Here is a 19,424-nt window from a genome sequence, read left to right as displayed (position 1 = left end):
TGGAGGGTGTGAAAAAAGACAAATATATTTAATATGACCATGTGGTAAAGAAGGTATTCATGATTAGAAAGAAGGAACTCCAAGCAGAGTGAAACTGACATATTTATTAACCTTGTACCACTTGCTAAGAAGAAACCAGCTTTGTGTAATTCCTTTGGGATTCTTGGAGAAGTGTGCTGTGGTGGTATTATCATGCCATCTCACTTTTAATGAGCACATTTTTAAAGGAATTAATACTATAAGAAAATATTACAAATTTGAAAACATGTTCTCATCTTCTCTTTAATTCATTAATAAGAAGCTTGATAGCCCTATAATTTTTATTTAGTGATCTTAAATATTTAGTATATCCTTGTACATATATGAAAACATAGCATAAGCACTTTATCTTCTGCTTTAACATGCCATCTTCACATGCTTTTCAGTAAAGATTTTATCCTCTAAATGTTTTATGAATATTCAGCTAAACAGAATAAGATTGAAATAGCTAATGTCTTGCCTTTGCTGAAACTGCTGTAATTCAAGTCTTGGATTTCAAATACAGGTACTAGAGATATTCTAGAAAAATATCTCTTTTGTTTAGATAATCCCTACAGGATATTGTAACTTTAAATATATTAAAATATTGTTTCTCTAGGTAAGAAACAATAATTAAAAACAGCATATGTCTCTACAAGTTGCATCTTATTACCAGATCTCAAAAATTGATGTTAAAATTCCTCTTACCTAGTTTGAGATTTGAAATTGGTTTTTTTTTTCCCCCCTTGTTGGCTTCTATATTTGTGTCATCCTATTCCTATTAAAACAGAACGGGATATTTAAATATTGACTTATTAACACGTGTTGGCACTGATGCTGTGCTGAGTAGATAGTTTTAAAGTGGGAATGTAAAGATAAATTTGTCCAGCTGTATTTTAATTCCTTGTGTTCCCCAAACTGTCTAACAGAATGAGGCAGATTTCAAAAACTCCCTTTGTTCTTCATCTCCTGTGCTGTAGCCATGGGTAATCTGCAGCCTTTTCTTTTGCCAGGAAGCATTGTGTGGGAAAGCAAGGGCGGGCCACAGGTCACAAGGTGCACCCCAGACGGACATGACCAGTCCTGCTGCTGAGAGCCAGAGTAACAGGGCTGCAGCCCCACAGCCTTCTTTCCAGGCGGCCCGTGCCACAGGCATGCCACCAGTCCACAGTGACAGGCACAGGGCACAGCAGTGCTGTGACTTCTCGTTGCATCCATTTGAAAGTGTAGTGCGGGTTTGGACACAGCTTTAGGAAGCATACTACAAGCGCATGATTTAGACTTACCATTTAGATCAGTGAGTCTAAATACACAGTGTCCTAATTGAACAGCCTCTTTTATACAGAGCAAAATATCCCAGTAAAATCCAAGTTTCTGCACATTGACTGATGGACAGAATTTCTTTCTTTCCTGTTTTAAGCAAAGTATATCATTGATTTATGGTCTTGTGTTAGTTTCAGGTATACATCAAAGTGATTCAGTTATATGTATATTTTTTTCAGATTCTTTTCCATTATAGGTTGTTGCAAGATAATGAATACATTTCCCTGTGCTACGCCGTACAGACAGAATTTTTTTACCACAGGGCTCAAGGAGCTGAATCTAATTGTCAGTGAATTAGGAGCAGGACTCTTCACATCTTTGCCATCAATTAGTTTGCTTCTGGACCACCCCTCCCCCCTCCATAGAACTTCCAAGTCACAGAAAATCTCTAGGGTTGACCCATCTTACCTTATTTTTCCAACAAAATTATGCAGATATCTAGGCAGTCGGGAGTTATTTCCAAAAGCCGCGTGGAAATCACTCCCTTAAAAACCTCTGTCACTCAAATACTGGTCACCTTGTAATGCCATCTGTACAATTGGATTTTTTATTAGAAAGAGGGTAGTGTGAGCAGATCCACAGGGAGAATCTTTTGTTTTTTCTTTTAATTTTTCAAAGCACTGTTAATCGCTTGCCTTCCAGACAACTAATGTGAATGCGTGCCATGTGTGGTAGTCGCTTCAGTTGTGTCCGACTCTTTGTGACCCCGTGGACTGTGACCCCATGGAGCCTGCCAGGCTCCTCTGTCCATGGAGTTCTCCAGGCAAGAATACTGGAGTGGGTTGCCATTTCCTCCTCCAGGGGATCTTCCCAACCCAGGGATCAAACCCACATCTCTTATGTCTCCTGCACTAGCAGGCAGGTTCTTTAGCACTAGCACTACCTGGGAAGCCCATTTGAGTGAGTTGTCTTTAAAAGTACTAGAAATACTCCTGTACTCCAAATATTATAGTTTTCATATTTAGGAATAAAAGGAAAACGTTCTGGTAACTTGCAGATGTCTAAGGTGTCAAGCTAGTTATCTTATTGTTTGGTGGAGAGGTCAGAGCAGTGGATGTAATTGCTTGATGACAGAAGGGGGCAGAGAACCCAGCCACCGTGTCCCTGGCCAACTCCAGCAAGTCTCAGGAGGCTTACTGATGCACGGACACAATGGAAATAGCTCCTTCTCTGAGGATGCTTTTTCTTTCCATTTTTGCTTCATAAAGGAAGGTATTGAAACAATTAGTCGGCAGTATGGTGTTCGTTTTCTCATGGTAAATTTGGAAAATGGAGCAAATATCGCTTCAGTCAGCAGAATCAGGGCTTATATAACTCAACTTCTCCCAAGCCATGTTTGTAACATTTTTATATTGTTCCCTTTCATAACGTGCAGACTGCCTCCAAGTCTTCAAGTCTGTTTATGCAAAGCCTGCAGGTTTACTTGGAGTTTATGTTTCTAGTGTCAGGTTCAGGGGTGTAAACGCCTCAGCATCCTGACTGTGATGTCACTGTGTTTGGCACAGAGAATAAGACCCATTGTAACTGTCTTAATTCTTTTCATTAATTTTCCTAAATGAACGTGAATGGCATGGTGTGTTTTTACATAATTATGGCACAAGTGAGAGGCTTGAGGGAAAAGTCCAACCACTACGGTATCAAAGCAGAATAAATATTTGCAGAAAAATTCTGCCATAACTTAATATTTTGCATATGAGCCCCTGTACAAAATCTGAGTTATTCCCGGAGCTCAGTCCAAAAGAACATGTCTGTGGCCCAGCCCTGGAAGGCCAGAGATGATGATGGATCGGAAAAAGGTCAGCTTGAGTTGCAGTGCCAAGAATAATGACAGAAAGAACCAAAAAGGCAGAATAACAGTGCAACCAGAGTTCTGAGGGAGACCATGCTTTTGCTGCATGGCCGTGAGATAGGACCCCATGTGGCTTTCTTCCTGCTCCCAACACTGGACCTGGTATTCAGCTGCTTCATGGGTTGGCACTTTTCCCCAGCCATGCATGTCAGCATTTTATAATCCAGCCCCACAAGGGCTGAGATGTCTGTAAGCTGAGGGCCCAGAGTCACTGAAGCTTGCTGATTTTATTGATTTTACTGCTCTGTGAGAAGCACAAGGCATGGCACATAAAGGGAAGCCAGACAAGGCTGAACTTTGGGCGTTGGGTTTGTGGTTTATCTGAAGGATGCTTGCTCATAGGAGCCATTTCAGGTACAATAGAGCTTGCAGGCCAGTGCCTGTGGATTCAGCATCATGCTTCCCTGATGGTTGCCACCTGCCCTCATTCAATTCTACTGTGACTGTGACCGAGTCCTTGTTCCTAGGCTTCGAGCCTTCTAGTAGGACATGTGACAAAATCATGCTAATACCTATGCTCTCATCTACCCTGTGGTCTGCCCCCTCCACCCTTGTAAAGACCGAGTTTCCATGATGGCTTTCCTCCTGGGAAAATTTCTCTCTGAAGTGCCAATCTTTTGGAGGCCAAGAGGAGAGATGAAGGGGTGGGACTTGAACTGCAGGATGGAGCTTGAACCTCCGAGCTCTGGGCATAAAGAGGGGCAGTGGTGACAAATGCTGGACCCCCAGGTGGGCATGGGGCAAACAGAGGTGAGGATACATCCTGGAGCAGGAATCCCATAAACATCAAACAACTGACAAGCCAGCAGGGGCCTAGGTTGTGGAGTGGGCCATAGTCTAAATTATGCAAAATCCAGGGATCCTAGGGAGAAATAATGCTTGGGGATCAAAGGCCTGTATAGTGTCTCAGCACTGAGGTTGCTTAGCTTTTCTGAGTCTTCATTTATTTGCAGCCATAAAATAGGCTGTAACCTGAAATACTGTTTTGTGTCCAACATAAGTAACTATCAGTAATTCAGCTCAATAAAGGAGTCTGTGTGAGTAGAAACAACCATGGGCCTGCCTCTGCAGATGTGCTAAGTCACTTCAGTCATGTCTGACTCTTTGTGACCCCATGGACTAGCCCACCAGGCTCTTCTGTGCATGGGATCCTCCAGGCAAGAACACTGGAGTGGGTTGCCATGCCCTTCTCCAGGGAATCTTCCCGACCCAGGGAACAAAACCGCCTCTCTTATGCCTCTTCCAAAACCGGTGGAGTTCTTTACCACCACACAAATATAGAAAACAGCTCTTATTGGAGTTGTTATCCATCCCTTCAAGGGAAGGAAAAATCCATTCTTCATAGGATATAGACTGTCAAGACAGGATACCTTTGTAATCCAGTGTCAGTGGGTGGTGTATTCCTGGTGCTTTAGGACTTCTGGAAAGGGAGGGACTGAGCTCAGGGTGAGAACAGTGGGCCCAATGTGTTAGCAATGTCTAATTCAGTACAAAATTATGAAATTTACCTAGTGAAGGATAACCACAACTTTGCCTAGCACTGGCTTGACTCTTAGAAGCTCTTTGAGGGATGTGGGTATGTGTTAAAACTGGTTAAATAAAAATGTTAATTATATACTCCTCTCGTATTGACATGACATGATGTAAACCTTTATACAAAAACATTGATATTGACATCCCTTTGGAAAGCCATGAACAACAAATAGTTCTCTGCTTATCTCTTGATCTCTTTTCAGCCCTGCATCAGTTCTCGTATCTGTACTTTGAGGGTTAAAAGAAACTGTTTAAGATCTTTCCTTCCTACCTCTGAGACCTGCTGATTAACTGCACAGAGTCCCTTTGCATCTGTGGGGTATTTTCTAGAGAGAAGGATGGCTGGCCTCCAAAAGGTCACCTTCCCCCACCCTCACACTACAGCCATTCAGAAGTAGAGTACCAGCATCGACAGTCCCTGTCACCTGCTGGTCCATATAACTCTCCCCCTTTGGCCTCAGGGCCTTTACGCTTGCTCTTTCCTTGTCCTGCAAAGCTGTTTCCCCAGATACTCCCACAGCATTGCATATCCCCTTGCCTGCCATATTGTTTCTCCTTAGCACTTATCACTGTCTAACAGATTGTACATTTTGCATGTTTTCTTGTTTGGATGTCTCTCCCAACTGGAATGTTAGTTCCAAGATGGTAAGGATTTTTGTGTTAAGTGGTGTATCCTTAGCATCTATCGCAATACCCAGAACAGGTATTCCTTAATAAGTAATCAGACACAATAATAAATAAATGATCACCTTTTTAACCCAAAGCACCCATTAGCCACTTCGGATCCATGTTGAGTGCAGAGTCTATCAGGAGACAAGGAAATGACTACTTCACACCCCTATATGAGACCCCAAGCCTGACACCCATGTGTGTTTGGGGTCCCTTAGGTGTCTCAAGCCTCAGCAGGCCAGAATAATGCCTGACCAATTAATTAATTAACACTAAATTGGTTGCACTGGCCATGGGAGGCCCCTATGTGGATGCTACCCCAAGACTTGGATTCGGTAATGGCTTGAATTCCTTAAAATCGTACTGCATACTTTTTGGAAGTTTATTTCAATTACATTTTCAGCACATTCAGTCTTTTGGGAATAAAAATGTATTTTCTCATGAAATTATATATATTCTGCACTCTGTGTATTAAGCATCTAATTATGGTTTGTAGGCATAGATTTTGGCACCTGAAAATATAGAAAGCTTCTATTATTGTCTTCTGCGTCTATAGACTCTTGCAGTGGGGCTTTAAACTTTGTTGCTGTTGTTGTTTCATTGGTTTCATTTTTTCTCCTATCCCTCAGTTACCTAACTGTCTGGGTTTAGAATAGATTTGCAAATGAAAAGCAACCAAATTCAGACAGCAAAAATGGAAACCTCAAATTAGGCTCTTAGGAAAACAGGCAAAAAGCTGGATGGCTTCTGAAAAGTGAAAGAAGGGAAGCCTTATCGCCATGGAGGAGATAATTTCAGGATATCAGAATGCAGGGAACTGCAGTTTTCTAATTTAACAGTAAGTACACTGAGTACAAGTTCACATACAGGGCTCAGCTGAGAAATGAAATGATATTTCAGTCTCTTAATAGTCTCCATTCTTTGAGGAATTAGTTTTTTATGGGTAAGCATCAAAATAGTAATATTATAGTTTCTTATTAAAAATTTTTTTTAAAATACACAGCTTATTTTCCAAGACATTTTTACCATCATTTGTAAACTCATAATAGTGACTTATCATCTTTCATATTGTTGTTCCGTCGCCAAGTCATGTTATCAATTGCAAGTTTGTGCAACAGACTACTTATCTATTGCTAAGTAAACTGAGAGCTCATTCCAAAAACACATTTTACATAGACACTTTAATGATGTTTTAATTCCTAAAAGCGCCAACTAGGCCCTTTAAGAATGCTCTTGATTTTTTAATCTCTTTTTATTGGAGTATAGTTGCTTTACAGTGTTGTGTGAGTTTCTGCTGTACAGCAAAGTGAATCAGCTATATGTACATCTCCTCTGCTTCTGGATTTCCTTCCCATTTAGGTCACTACAGAGCACTGCGTAGAGTTCCCTGGGTACATTCTCATTAGTTATCTCTCTTGATTGAAATCATTCTACAGAAATTCTCTGGCTAAGGTATATGTATGGCTGATTCCTCTTGCTGTCCACCTGAGACTATCAAAACATTGTTAATCGATTATACTCCAATAGAGAATAAGTTTAAAAAGAAATTCTGCTAAACAGCAGGGTTTTGTGGTTGCTGTCACACCAAACTGTGCTTTAATCAGATCATTGTGAAGTGAGTTTGGTTATCTACAGGTAAAAAGGCTGGGAGCAGTTGACCCTTAATTAGAGTAAACCAAGATACTGAACAGTATTTCAAATGAGGGCCCAGCCTGGGAACAAAAAGCCTTAAGGAAAGCTGGCAGGACAAAACAAATACAGGATTCAGGCAGACAATAGCTGTGGTAGAGTCATCAACAGTCATTAGAAGATAAGGCTGCTCTGTTAGTAATGGAGATTTACAACTGCATTAGCTTAAGAAAAGCCTCTTAACACCCTGTTTTTCCAAAGCATTCTTCCCACCCCTAGAATTAACCAGGTAACTTTGGGTCAGCTTTGATTCCTTAAATTCAATTCTTTTAAACATATCTTTTCCTCTTCTAATGCCTCAACTTCCTCCCTCTCTCTGTTCTTTCTCCCCGGGGAGAAAAATCCTGCATTAACAGCACTGAGGCTTTGGGGGGTTCTGTTTGTTTGCGGGAGTACCCTTTTTCGCATTTATGTTTTTTAACCACACACCCTAACAGAGTCGTGTACCAACGGCATTTTTGTATTTCTGTCTAGATAAATCGCTAGATGGTAGAAAGTCACGATTTAGTAATTCTTTAAACCCAGAATAAGTACGTTGTTGAAAAAACACGACTATCATTCATCTTTCACCCTCTGAATTATGTATAATAACTCAGAAATTTCCCATTGAGTTTTGCAGGAATGACCTGTTTTTAAAATGTTAAATTCACAGTCCTGCCTGCGAGGCCTCCTAGACTTTTATTCCTTTTTTTTCTTATCTGGGGTTATGGACCTCAGGAGAGCAGGGACGGGTTACAAGGTCAAAGCCTTTTCCTCCTTGGAACTTGTGGCTTGCTGGGAGAGGGTTGCCTGGAAAATAGATGCTTTAGAAGGAAGAGGTTGGGGTCAGGATTTTAATTCTGTTAAGCAACAGCTGGTTTGAGTTTCTTTCTACTTCTATCTCCTGCTCCCTTCCTCACAAATCCATGGAGAGAAAGAATTTGTGCAGAAGGAACCGGCAACATAAAAATCCACTTTCTATTCCTAGGGTGCTTTATCTCGGGCATCTTTGTTACACATTGAATGTCAAGCACGAGAGGGATAGGATAGATTTGATGAGGTGAACTCTATGGGAAGGATGACAAGAGCTTTAGTCCAAAGAACCTTTTAAAATACAAGATGCACGCCTGCAGATTTCTTATAAGATTTTTTTCACTAAAACTTTTAATGGAAATAGTGTCAGAAAGGCCACTGTGGTATTTGGAGGCTGACTGCCAAGAGAAGAATCATGGCTAAAATATTAAAACATGCCAAGTGCGTATTACTTGTTTCTGGACTAGAGACCATGTCTGTCTCCAAATTATAGTTTGCCTTCATTTGTTCAGCAAATGTTTATTGAGTGTTGCTCTTCCCACAAAGATGCTGGAGGCTGGGGCACAGCAGTAAGATGTAGGAGTGCTTACATGTGAACAGGTGTATCAGCGTGAACCCGTCCAACTGGACTTTAACCCACAATTACACCCCCTATTCTAAACAGTTTATGCATGGTGTGGGATTTTAAAATCAGGTCTGTTCCAATCATTTTATAATCAATTCATAAATCCACTATTTAAAATGAATATGTAATAAGAGAAAAACAGTAAAAAAAAAAAAAGTTAAGTTTTGAAAACAGTAAAAGAAAAAAAAACACCTCATGGTTAATTTTTTTAGATTGGGAAGTCTCCCATGCTTTTTTCCTACACACACACACACACACACATATGTGCACGCGCGAGCAAAATAAAACTCACATCTCTCAAATCAATAGCAAACTAGTAACAGATTTTCTGGTCTGGGCTCCACGCTGGCCTCAGGCTGTGTTGGTGTGTGGCTCAACAGCAATCAAAGGTCATAATTTCATTGGCAGTTAGCATCAGGTTTAATTTTTCTAGCATGTTAGATTTACCGAAATGTCTGGTTTCAGTTACACTTCGGCATTGACTGAATCAGCTCAGAGCAGTGTGATGTCTTCAGGTACCTGAGGTTTATGGAACACATATGCTAATTGTTTTCAATCACTTTCCTTTCTAAACACAAAAATGTGTTTTCTGAACCTGAGTAACAGTAGTCCTTATTGACATTGCTCCTTTCTTACATTGAAAAAGGACCCAAAGTAGGTAAAAATGTCAATTTAACAAGACTGCCACCTACTGATTGACGTGGTTGGCAAACACTACCAATTTCAGTGTTTGGAGGTGGTTGTTTTTAAATAGCTGTGTACGGTTTTTCCCAAAAAAATGTAGATCCTTTTTGAAAATTAACATGTATCAATTTTAATTGTGTTTTAGGAATGTGACCAAGTTCATATAGACGACGTCTCTTCCGATGACAACGGACAAGACCTAAGGTGAGCCCGTGATCGGGAAGTTATGGTTTAATTGCTCAGCTCACTAAGATGAACTTTCTCTTTGGTTAACTTTGGGCTTTTCTTGCATCTAAATAGCACATATAACTTTGGAACAGATGGCTTTCCTGCTGCAGCAACCAGTGCTAATTTATGCTTGGCAACCGGTGTCCGGGGTGGTGTAGACTGGATGAGAAAGTTGGCCTTCCGCTACAGACGAGTAAAAGAGATCTACAATACCTACAAAAATAATGTTGGAGGCAAGTGACTATCACCAGTAGCTTGCTGGGTTGGTTAAGACAGTCTCAATAAAATACTCAGAGCATCATACATTTACATCACATTTTTAGGGGTAGAACAGCTTTTGCTGAGAGTAGTTTCATCTAACCAGTGATTATTCTGCTGTAATTGAATGAGAGAAGTAATAGATTTAGAGCCAGCTGCCCTGGCCAGGCTAATCTAGTCCTGGCTCCCTTTCTTAGCAGTTGTGTGAGTTAGTAAACTTACTGGAGTAAGTTTCTTGACCTCTTGCCTAAAGGACTTATGATGAATCATAAAGCATCCTTCTATCAGGTAGATGCTTGTATTAGTTCATCTTTTGATTGTGTTTCAAAAGGACTTTGGTATGAAAAGGAATATATTGACTTCCCTGGTGGCTCAGATGATAATCTACCTGCAATGCAAGAGACTTGGGTTCAATCCCTGGATTGGGAACATCCCCTGGAGACGGGAATGGCAACCCACTCCAGTATTCTTGCCTGGAGAGTTCTATGGACAGAGGAGCCTGGTGGGCTGCTACACAGTCCGTGGGGTTGCAGAGAGTCAGACACGACTAAGCCACTAACACACAATGAAAAGTTTAAGGGTGATTGTTGGTTTCCAGCATGGCTAAATTCAGATGCTCTGGTGATGCAATCAGTAATCCTTGGCCTGTGATTTCCTCTGGGGTCAGTCCCTCCCAAAAGGTGGCAAAAGTGACCACCAGTAGACCCAGGCTTCTATTCAACCAGTCCAGCACCTCCATGGGGTAGAGAAACATCTTTCCCAATAGATTCAACAAAAAAGTTCCAGGTACTTTCAGTGGCCAAGACAAGGTCATATGCCTATTGTGGGAGCCAGAGGATAGTGTTGTGTCTCTGTGCAAATTATGCAGTTGGAGAAATAGGGGTGAGTAGGCTCCCTCAATAGAAGAGAGGACTTCTATAACTAGAAAAAGGGATGTCAGGAATGCAGAAACAATAGATGTCTCCTACAGTACTAAATATTTGTTGAATGGTATGTGAAAAATTGCTTAGTACACGTAAAGCTTGAGGGAGGTATTAGAGTAGTTTTAAATGTTTATTGTTTATAAAGTTGGCGAGACTCGTTGATAAGGAAGTAGTTCCTTTGCTTTTAAATCCACAGGCCTGCTTGGTCCAGCCAAGAGGGAAGCCTGGTTGCAGCTGAGGGCTGAAATTGAAGCCCTGACAGACTCCTGGTTGACACTGGCTCTAAAAGCCCTCACGCTCATTCACTCCCGGTAAGTTGTCCCCAAGTCACTTTGTAGGGCCTCTGCCTGAAGACAGGCTTTGCTTGTTCATTTTGGAGACTTATTTTTCAACTGTCTTTTTTTTTTTTCCTGTTCTCATAGAACGAACTGTGTGAATATTTTAGTAACAACTACTCAGCTTATCCCAGCATTGGCGAAAGTCTTGCTATATGGTTTAGGAATTGTATTTCCAATAGAAAATATTTACAGTGCAACTAAAATAGGTAAGCTACTTTTTAATCATTTATATAACAGTCAACCTTTTGCTTTCAGGCTAGTAAAAATGAAAGGCAACAAATAGGATTTTATTTACAGGATTCTAAATGTCAGAAAACTAGAATAATGTTTAAACCAATTTTATTGTCAAAATTGCCTTTAGATATCAAGATAAATATAAAGCACAATTCATGTAGCTAAACTCAGAAAATTTTACTTCACTGGCTGACATTAAAACTTATGCATTTTACTACAGTCAACTTAGCATCATTTTTAGATTATTATTTTTATTCTCTTAGGCAGCATCAACAAAAATTATTTTATAAGCTAAAACAAGTAGTTATATAGAAATATACAAAGCAGAAATAACTAATAGCTTTAATTAGGCAACTCCAATCTATTATTATTACTGGAAGTATTTTTTTTTTGCTTTAACATGTGTAAATGATTAAGTTCTCATTTTTGTTATGGGGATCAAAAAATTAGATTCTTACAAAAAGAAAATGTAGTTAGGAAAGATTAGTGTGAAATTTACTTAAAATATCAACCAAGACAAAACAAAAGTAGGAATTAAAAGAAGACATGGCTCTTGTTCTTAGGGAATTCACTGTCTAACAGGAAACAGACAGCAAAATAACTATAGTATGACAGAGTATTCAGTGGTATATAAATGGACACTTATCAAGTATTTACTAGGTGCCCAGAATTGTACTAAACATTTTACATATTTAAAGTCCATCTTTGCAACCTTTTCATTTTACAGCTGAGGAAGCTAAATCTCAGAGATGTAAGTAAGTCAGTTTAAGTTAATAGCTTGTAAAGTTGAGAGAGTAGATCTCCGAGTCTAAGGTCCAGCAGACCATTCCACACGCTGAGGGATCCTACCAGTAAGTGCCCAAGTGTGCGCTTCACTGGGGGAGCATTCAGTCCCACTCAGAAGGAGGCAGAAGGGCAAGTGTCAGTGAAAGTTAAAGGGAAGGTATGACATTTGAGCTGGGTATACAAGAGTATATAAGAGTTTATATATAGGTAGTTTATAAACGCAGATGGCTAGTGAGAACAAAGCAACAGAGAAATTAAAATGTATTCCCTGCTAAGGGACTTGTGAGTTTTTCTGGGTGATTAATATGCAGTATTCATGGGTAGCTGGCAAGGTAGATTTGGGTTTTAAGTGCCCTTATATGTTGCTATAGGAGAAGGCAATGGCACCCCACTCCAGTACTCTTGCCTGGAAAATCCCATGGAAGGAGGAGCCTGGAAGGCTGCAGTCCATGGGGTCGCTGAGGGTCGCACACAACTGAGCGACTTCACTTTCACTTTCATGCATTGGAGAAGGAAATGGCAACCCACTCCAGTATTCTTGCCTGGAGAATCCCAGGGACGGGGGAGCCTGGTGGGCTGACATCTCTGGGGTCGCAGAGAGTCGGACACGACTGAAGTGACTTAGCAGCAGCAGCAGCATATGTTGCTATGATGAGGTGAATGTTATATAATTGAGTCCTAGGGACAGAGGATGAGTGTCCTGGTAAGTGGGAAGAAGGTTGTTTCCGGCTAAACAAAAAGAGGCAAAACAGACTATCTATCTCTGATTTGTTCTTCTCTTCAAAGAATTTACTAAACTATCACTAAAAAATTACTTGTTTAGTTATTTGTTCATAGTCTCCTTGATAACTGAGTCTGTCTGTATCATTCATCATTGTAGCCATAGGGCCTAGCACATAGTAGGTACTCAATGTTGAATGAAATGGATGAATATATGGTTGTTTATTCAGAAGAAGGCTGACAATAGAGGTTTCTTTTAGGCAACTGGATCAGTATTGACACTATTAGCTGATGGGGCAATCAGGTTTGATGACAAAAATAAGAGTTTGATCCTACTTATGTGAGTTTGAAGAACCTGTAGGATATTCAAATAACCCTATAAAGTTGGAACTAGTTGGAGTTTGAGAATGACTGCTGCCTCCTGAGAAAGGCCAAGAACAGAAAACTAGAAGACCCTTATAAAACAAAGAATTCCTAGTAGCCTGATATACCCAGAATTTTTACATGTTCTCACATAAATTAGTAATCAATTTCCATTAACTCAGGTCTTTATCTGTATCAATTAAGAGAAATCATGTTTTGTGAACAGGGATCCAAGATAAGGTTTTAGTGGCACATGAAAGAAAGAACATATTCCAAATAAGCATATAATATACAAGGGATATAGTACTTAACTTCCTAGAAGGAAAGGAATAGTAGTATATTACATGTTTTGCAAGTTGAAGTTTAATCTCAAATAATCTGAAAATGTGAGGATAATAGGAAATTATAATAACAATTAAGAAAGTATTTTTAATGAACATATTGTCTGCAATATTGGAATTTTTTTCAATATAGAATAAAAATTCAATTTAAATACTGTACAGTGGTAGAAATGATCTCAAAACCAGTGGTAGAATTATGTTCCTGTGATTTTTTTTTTTAGTAATAAAAATAGAGATTGAAACTCCTGTTAATTACTGCTAATCTTGCCATCAAATGAGATATGTCATATGGGAATCAGTGTAGAAAAACCAGGGATTTTTTCCTGTAGGCAAAATGGCAAAATCAAAGAAGGAAAGGGACTGGTCTGTCATTCAGCAGAGAGCTGTGATGTTCTTTCAGACAAAATGGATTCATCAAAATCAAAATTCCATGTAAGAACTCAAATTAACCTCTAAATGTGAGCTTCAGTTTATTAATTCTTATTGTGTATTCACAATGAACCTGATTAGGAAGATAGTATTTGGGTGAGAATTTGTCCATCACAGCTTTATTTTATAAGTCACATTGAGTTTACCTTCCTTTTCCCGTGAAGAGGAAACTTTACAAAAATATGCAAACATTTTGCTCTAAGGGCGAAAAGAAAGTTTCATGACATCCAAGTGTTCGGTTGTATATTTTTTTGCAGTGAAAACCAGCCTTTGTATTTGTTTCTCAAAGTGATTTAATATTTCACAGGTTAGTGAGCAACTACAGAAGCATTGAAATGACATCTTTGAATAAGGCTGGCTCCATTTCATTCTGTCAGATGCAAACTAGAGATTTTAGTACAAAATACAAATATAAAGCAGACATTTGTTTAAGCAAACAAGCAATTTGTTCGTGTGTATATCTGATCCTTATTTGAAAGAGGTACAGGTCCCGCTCAGCATTCACATCTGAAAACTATAAACTGTCCCATTGTCCATTAAAATGACCTTATTGGCAGCCCTGGACTTGGAACCCTAGTTCCTGTTCTACAAAGCAACAATGACTGCATTAACCACAGGGATGTGCTGACAGCGTAGCTGCCACTGGAGCCCAAACCAAGCCTTGACATGGGAAAGATAATAGACAGATAAAGGTATTCTGTTACCTTTATCCCGCTTTTCCTCTAGGAAATTGCTTTACTGAACATTAGATGCCTGGGTCAGGCAAGCATGCTCTTGTAGGTATTGTAGCATGGGTCAGACAAGCATGCTCTGGTAAGGCCCCAAATTACATGACATTCATTTCAGAAACAGTTTTCCAAGAATATTTCCAGTCAACACATTTGGCCTTGGAAGTGTCTTTCAAAGAAGTATTCCAACCTGAAAATGAAGGGAAAAACTAAGTCCGGTGTTTGATTTCTCTTACCATAACAAAACCAATCCTTCAGTTTTGTTCATCCTTCTCAATAGCCTTTCAATCAGATATTAGATTCAGTGTTTGACAGATCGTGAAATATTTTTTTAATCAAGTTAAAATATATTGGCAGAATGGCATGATTTTGTTTAGTCTCAGCTCAGAGGGTCAAAGTACTACAAAACAATACTTTCTCTACCAAATTTATACTGTAAATGACCAGATCCTACTTTTTAATAAATGACTCTTAGAGGAAAAAGTACTAAAACTGTCAATTTCCCAGGGACAGGATACCACATGGGTAATTCATTTACAGTTTTTGCTGTATTGTGCTGTTCTGCATACTCCCCAAATGGCATGTAAAAGAATGCTTTTCCTAGTTCACACAAGTATGATAGAGTTGGATCAGAAGCATAAAAACAGCATTCTATATAAAAAGTTTAAGTCCTAGAGTGCTGACTTGCCCAAAGTTTACATTTTTTTATCATTTACTTTTGTTCATTAGGAAAGGAAAGCTGTTTTGAGAGAATAATTCAGAGGTTTGGAAGAAAAGTGGTGTATGTTGTCATAGGAGATGGTGTGGAAGAGGAACAAGGGGCGAAAAAGGTGAGTGTTCCTCATTGGCGTTTCTTGTGCCCTTTAATTTTTCTTAGTCCTCAAAATTCTGAGCTGGATCATTTAAACACATTCCATTTCTCTGAAACAGATTGTGAATGCATCCAGAACTGTAAGTACTGATCTAGGGCAGAGTAGAATTAAATCATTATTGAAATAATCTTTTTGAAGAGTGATATTCACAAGCTCAGGGGTCATGGATGGTTCATCTTCACAGAATGTGGACTTGGGGAACAGAAAAGGAGGCTTAGCTCTGGATCTGTCACCTGGAATAGAGACAGCATATGTGCTTGCTAACGCCAGCATGCCCCTCTCTGCACCCATGGCAGACATCACCAGGTGATTAAACCTTTGTTACCTAAGCCTGGATGCTGCCTATGAACCTTCTAAACATCAATTCAGAGAACCTTCTAAATATCAGTTCAGAAAGATTCTACCAGCTGATCAGAGCTAGGATGCAAAACTTTTCTTCCCTAGAGTATAGTACCTTCTTTTGATCACATCATCAGTGAATTACCCCTTTGGGGATGCGCAGAAAGGAAGAAGGAAGCAGACCCAACTATTAGGTCTCTTGACCCAGTTTATCCATCATATTTCTTTCTATTTTTCTGCATCCCTGCAAGTATAATTCTGTCATTTCCTTTAGCAAAAGCTTTCTCATGAATGTCCTTTATCACATTTTTAAAAGGGGGAAGGAGGAGGAACCACATTCCTTAGCCAGGCATTCAGGGTCTACACAACCTAGTAACAACCTACCTTTCAGTCTCCTCCACTCTTGCACCTTACACTGTAGGCATATTGGTCTGCTTACCTTCCTTTGGCCATGCCCAGGACCTCCCCCGCTGCTGTTGCTCCTTTCCCCAGGGCCCGAATGTCTTCCTCATTCTTCAAAATCCAGTTTATATACCACCTTTTCTGTTTCTCTTGTTTGTAAGAACTGAGTAGCACCACTTATTCTATAATTGGAGAAAGCGAAAAAAGTGAAAATATTAGTCACTCAGTCATGTCCGACTCTTTGCAACCCCATGGACTGTAGGCCCACCAGGCTCCTCTGTCTGTGGAGTTCTCCAGGCAAGAATCCTGGAGTGGGTAGCCATTCCCTTCTCCAGGGGCTCTTCCTGACCCAGAGATCAAACCCAAGTCTCCAGCATTGCAGGAAGACTCTATACCATCTGAACCACCAGGGAAGTCCTTAATTGGAGAAGCTATGGGAAATAACTTGGATTCTTGAGCCAGACAGCCTGCGTTTGAATTGCAGCTGTCATTTACCAGCTCTGAACAGGTTACTTTACCTTTCTCTTTCTTTATCTATACATAGGGACAATAGCAGCACCTAGCTCGTTGGGCTATTTTAAGGTTTAGATTAAGTTAACACATTATTGGCTGTGGGACTTTTGCAGAAACTAGCAACTGTGGCAGTTTGTTACATAAGTGAATATTGAAACACCGGTCAATAACATTCAACTAACAAGAGATATATTGATATGTCTCTGGTAAATAAGTTATTAAAATATAAAACAGAGCCTGATACCTATGAAGTATGCAAGAAGTGGCAGCCATTATTATTAACTATTTGTGTGAGTTCCTGTCTCAGCAGTTAAGTATGAGCTCCTGAGTGGTGGGAACCTTATATTTTGATTGATTTTTGTTTGGCCCTCAGTCTTCATTTCTTTTTTACAACTCCCTAAATCTTGGCACAGTCATGCTCTAATATTTCTTAAATTGAAGAGCATTAAATATTTTGAGATTAACCAATAGGATAATTTTTCCATCTCTTGCCCACACCCTCACTCATAGAAATGACAATATATTTCCATAAAGGAGGCAAGCTCTTCTGGAATATTCCAGTATATTCCAGAAATGGCACCACACCATAGATGCAGTATGGCACATGGCCAGCCTCTTTAGAGTCCCAAAATGGTAAATTCACCTTCAGTAACTCTGAATTCCAGTAAAAGGATAGAAAGTGTAAGTCGCTTAGTTATGTCTGACTCTTTGTGACCACATGACTGTAGTCTGCCAGGCTCTTCTGTGGAGTTCTCCAGGCAAGAATATTGGAGTGGGTTGCCATGACCTTCTCCAGGGGATCTTCCTGACCCAAGGATTGAACCCGCATCTCCTGCATTGCAGGCTGATTCTTTACCGTCTGAGCCACCAGGAAAACATAGAAATTGACCCTAATTCTATAAATAATAGATTATTTCTCTTATATTCATAGATACACCATATGCCCAGGATTACAGTTTCCCCAAGTGTGACCAGCACTGGTGGAAACCCACCCACACGTTTTAAAAACTTGATTCTAAGCAGTATTTGCCATCTAAGCACTCACTCTGCATTCCAGCTTCACCAATGGCCATCCATTGTCATTAGGTACATCTGTTAGCCCTTTGGGCTGTCTTCATAAAAAGAAATCTTTCCCAGACTAAGTAAAGTGCCCAAAACTCAACCCTGGAGAGTTAAAGAGAATATTTGGTGCAACTCCAGACTCAAGTCTTTTTCCTGAGTAATCCCCTGCCATTTCTAGACAGGACCTCCTAGTGGCGATGGGAACATGGAATAGTTTTGCCCCTCTGAGCATCATAGAATTGAAGAGCAGAATTGCATGCCAGGATGGCCCAGGGCCAAGGTGTGAATGTGCCCTCCAGGCTAGTCCTTCTCCATCTGGTATTCAGCAAAATATTTTAAAGAGAAGCCAAAACGTGGCTTTCTAGCTTGCGGTAGACAGAATAATGTTTAATGAAAGTGATGACTTAATATGAAAAAAAAGAGACACAAGTCAAAGCTTTGGTCTCCAATCAAGGATTCTGTAGACCAGTTTCTTCCTAAGCCTTTCTGAGAAATTTTCTTTCTTAGATATTTGTGTGGGTGAACACAACATGGAAAAAGAAAAGGAATTATTGGTTTGATGTTAGAATTGAAAGTAGAAACAGTACTGAGAGTATTTATTCCCTCTGAAGAACAGTTAAAATTGTTTCCAATATTTATCCCTTGGACATATTATTCTTTTTATTCAGGACAAACACACACACCTGTACCAAAAAAAAAATAAAAAATTAGACAACTGCTTACAAAGAACATCCTCTTTAAATTGTTTGACCGTGAATGAGAAGTTGTAGCTTCAAGTTTGTTTTAGCTTCTTGGGATAAGTGTTTGTGATCAGTGCACTATTCTGTTACAAAGGAACTCTGTACTTTGAGACCTACCAGCTTGGAAACTCTAATGCAACTGTAACGTAGAGTTGTAAGATCTTTATATGTGTTTGTAAATTGTACAGATTTTTCAGAAATATTCAGATTCCTAAAAATTGCACCTGTGATTCAGATGTCACAGGAAGGTGAATACTTTGGCCAAAATCACAGTGCTTGAAAGCTACCAAAGTAAGATATGAAGCCAATTATATCTTTGAAATTCAGCACAAAGTTCCTTCAAATTACAAACTTCACTTAGATATCTTAAATATGATTTGATTTACAAAAAATAATTTTAATGCTTTTGAAAAATTGTTATAGTGTGCAGTGTTTATTTCCTTTTGGGAGGTATATAGAACTGTGTTAAATGTTCTCCTCATTTCATACTCATGACTAAAATTTTTTAAATAAATCATTAATTCTAGTTTGTAATTTGGTTCACAAGCATTTCAGATCACTAAATAAAACTGACAGTGAAACAGTGAAGTGCTGCAAGAGTGGGTACTAAAATGATTTGCAAAATCAAAATATTTTGCTTTTCTTCTAAATCAGTTTTAACCATTTAGCTTGTGTCTTAGTTTCCTGTGTCCTTTTAAAAATCTAGTACAACACTCTTGCCTCCTACCTGTGGAGACATTTTTCATCTCCCTAAATAAAGTTCTTTTGCTAGATGTAGTGTTGTATTGTTTTTTGTTTGTTTTTTTTTTTTAGCCCAGGCATGAAAACTAGTAAGTATTCTGCCAATTACCTGTTCTGTTATGCTCAAAATCTGCTCTGTCACCGATGCTCTCTTTTCCAGTACAATTCCAGGAGTTTCATCAGTAATTGGATCTAATTCTATAATTTGTATCATTAAAATACATT

At 39.3% G+C, this 19,424-nt stretch overlaps 1 protein-coding gene and 1 long non-coding RNA gene across 19 annotated transcripts in view; one reads left to right on the top strand and one right to left on the bottom strand.

Annotated features, from left to right (window-relative positions):
* The window catches only part of EYA1 (EYA transcriptional coactivator and phosphatase 1), a 367,945-nt gene that overhangs the window by 339,881 nt on the left and 8,640 nt on the right, over positions 1 to 19,424 (top strand). For all 15 annotated transcript variants that reach the window (XM_060393795.1, XM_060393796.1, XM_060393794.1 and 12 more), the window contains 5 exons: positions 9,328 to 9,386; positions 9,483 to 9,643; positions 10,788 to 10,902; positions 11,014 to 11,135; positions 15,260 to 15,360. In XM_060393795.1, the coding sequence (XP_060249778.1) occupies positions 9,328 to 9,386; positions 9,483 to 9,643; positions 10,788 to 10,902; positions 11,014 to 11,135; positions 15,260 to 15,360 (558 nt within the window). The remainder of the gene's footprint in view (positions 1 to 9,327; positions 9,387 to 9,482; positions 9,644 to 10,787; positions 10,903 to 11,013; positions 11,136 to 15,259; positions 15,361 to 19,424) is intronic.
* LOC132657216 (uncharacterized) overlaps positions 13,247 to 19,424 on the bottom strand; it is a 248,921-nt gene continuing 242,743 nt past the window's right edge. For 3 of the 4 annotated variants that reach the window (XR_009595061.1, XR_009595062.1, XR_009595060.1), the window contains 2 exons: positions 16,181 to 16,325; positions 13,247 to 14,720 (listed from right to left, as the gene is read on the bottom strand). This is a non-coding gene — a long non-coding RNA (uncharacterized LOC132657216). Of the gene's footprint in view, positions 16,326 to 19,424 lie in introns of all 4 variants that reach the window. The other variant, XR_009595063.1, reaches the window with a different exon arrangement.

The sequence above is a fragment of the Ovis aries genome, chromosome 9, assembly GCF_016772045.2.
Source record: "Ovis aries strain OAR_USU_Benz2616 breed Rambouillet chromosome 9, ARS-UI_Ramb_v3.0, whole genome shotgun sequence".
In the NCBI taxonomy this organism is placed as follows: Eukaryota; Metazoa; Chordata; class Mammalia; order Artiodactyla; family Bovidae; genus Ovis; species Ovis aries.
The sequence above is the reverse complement of the archived record's forward strand: the minus strand, read 5'-3'. Positions and strand labels throughout refer to the sequence as shown.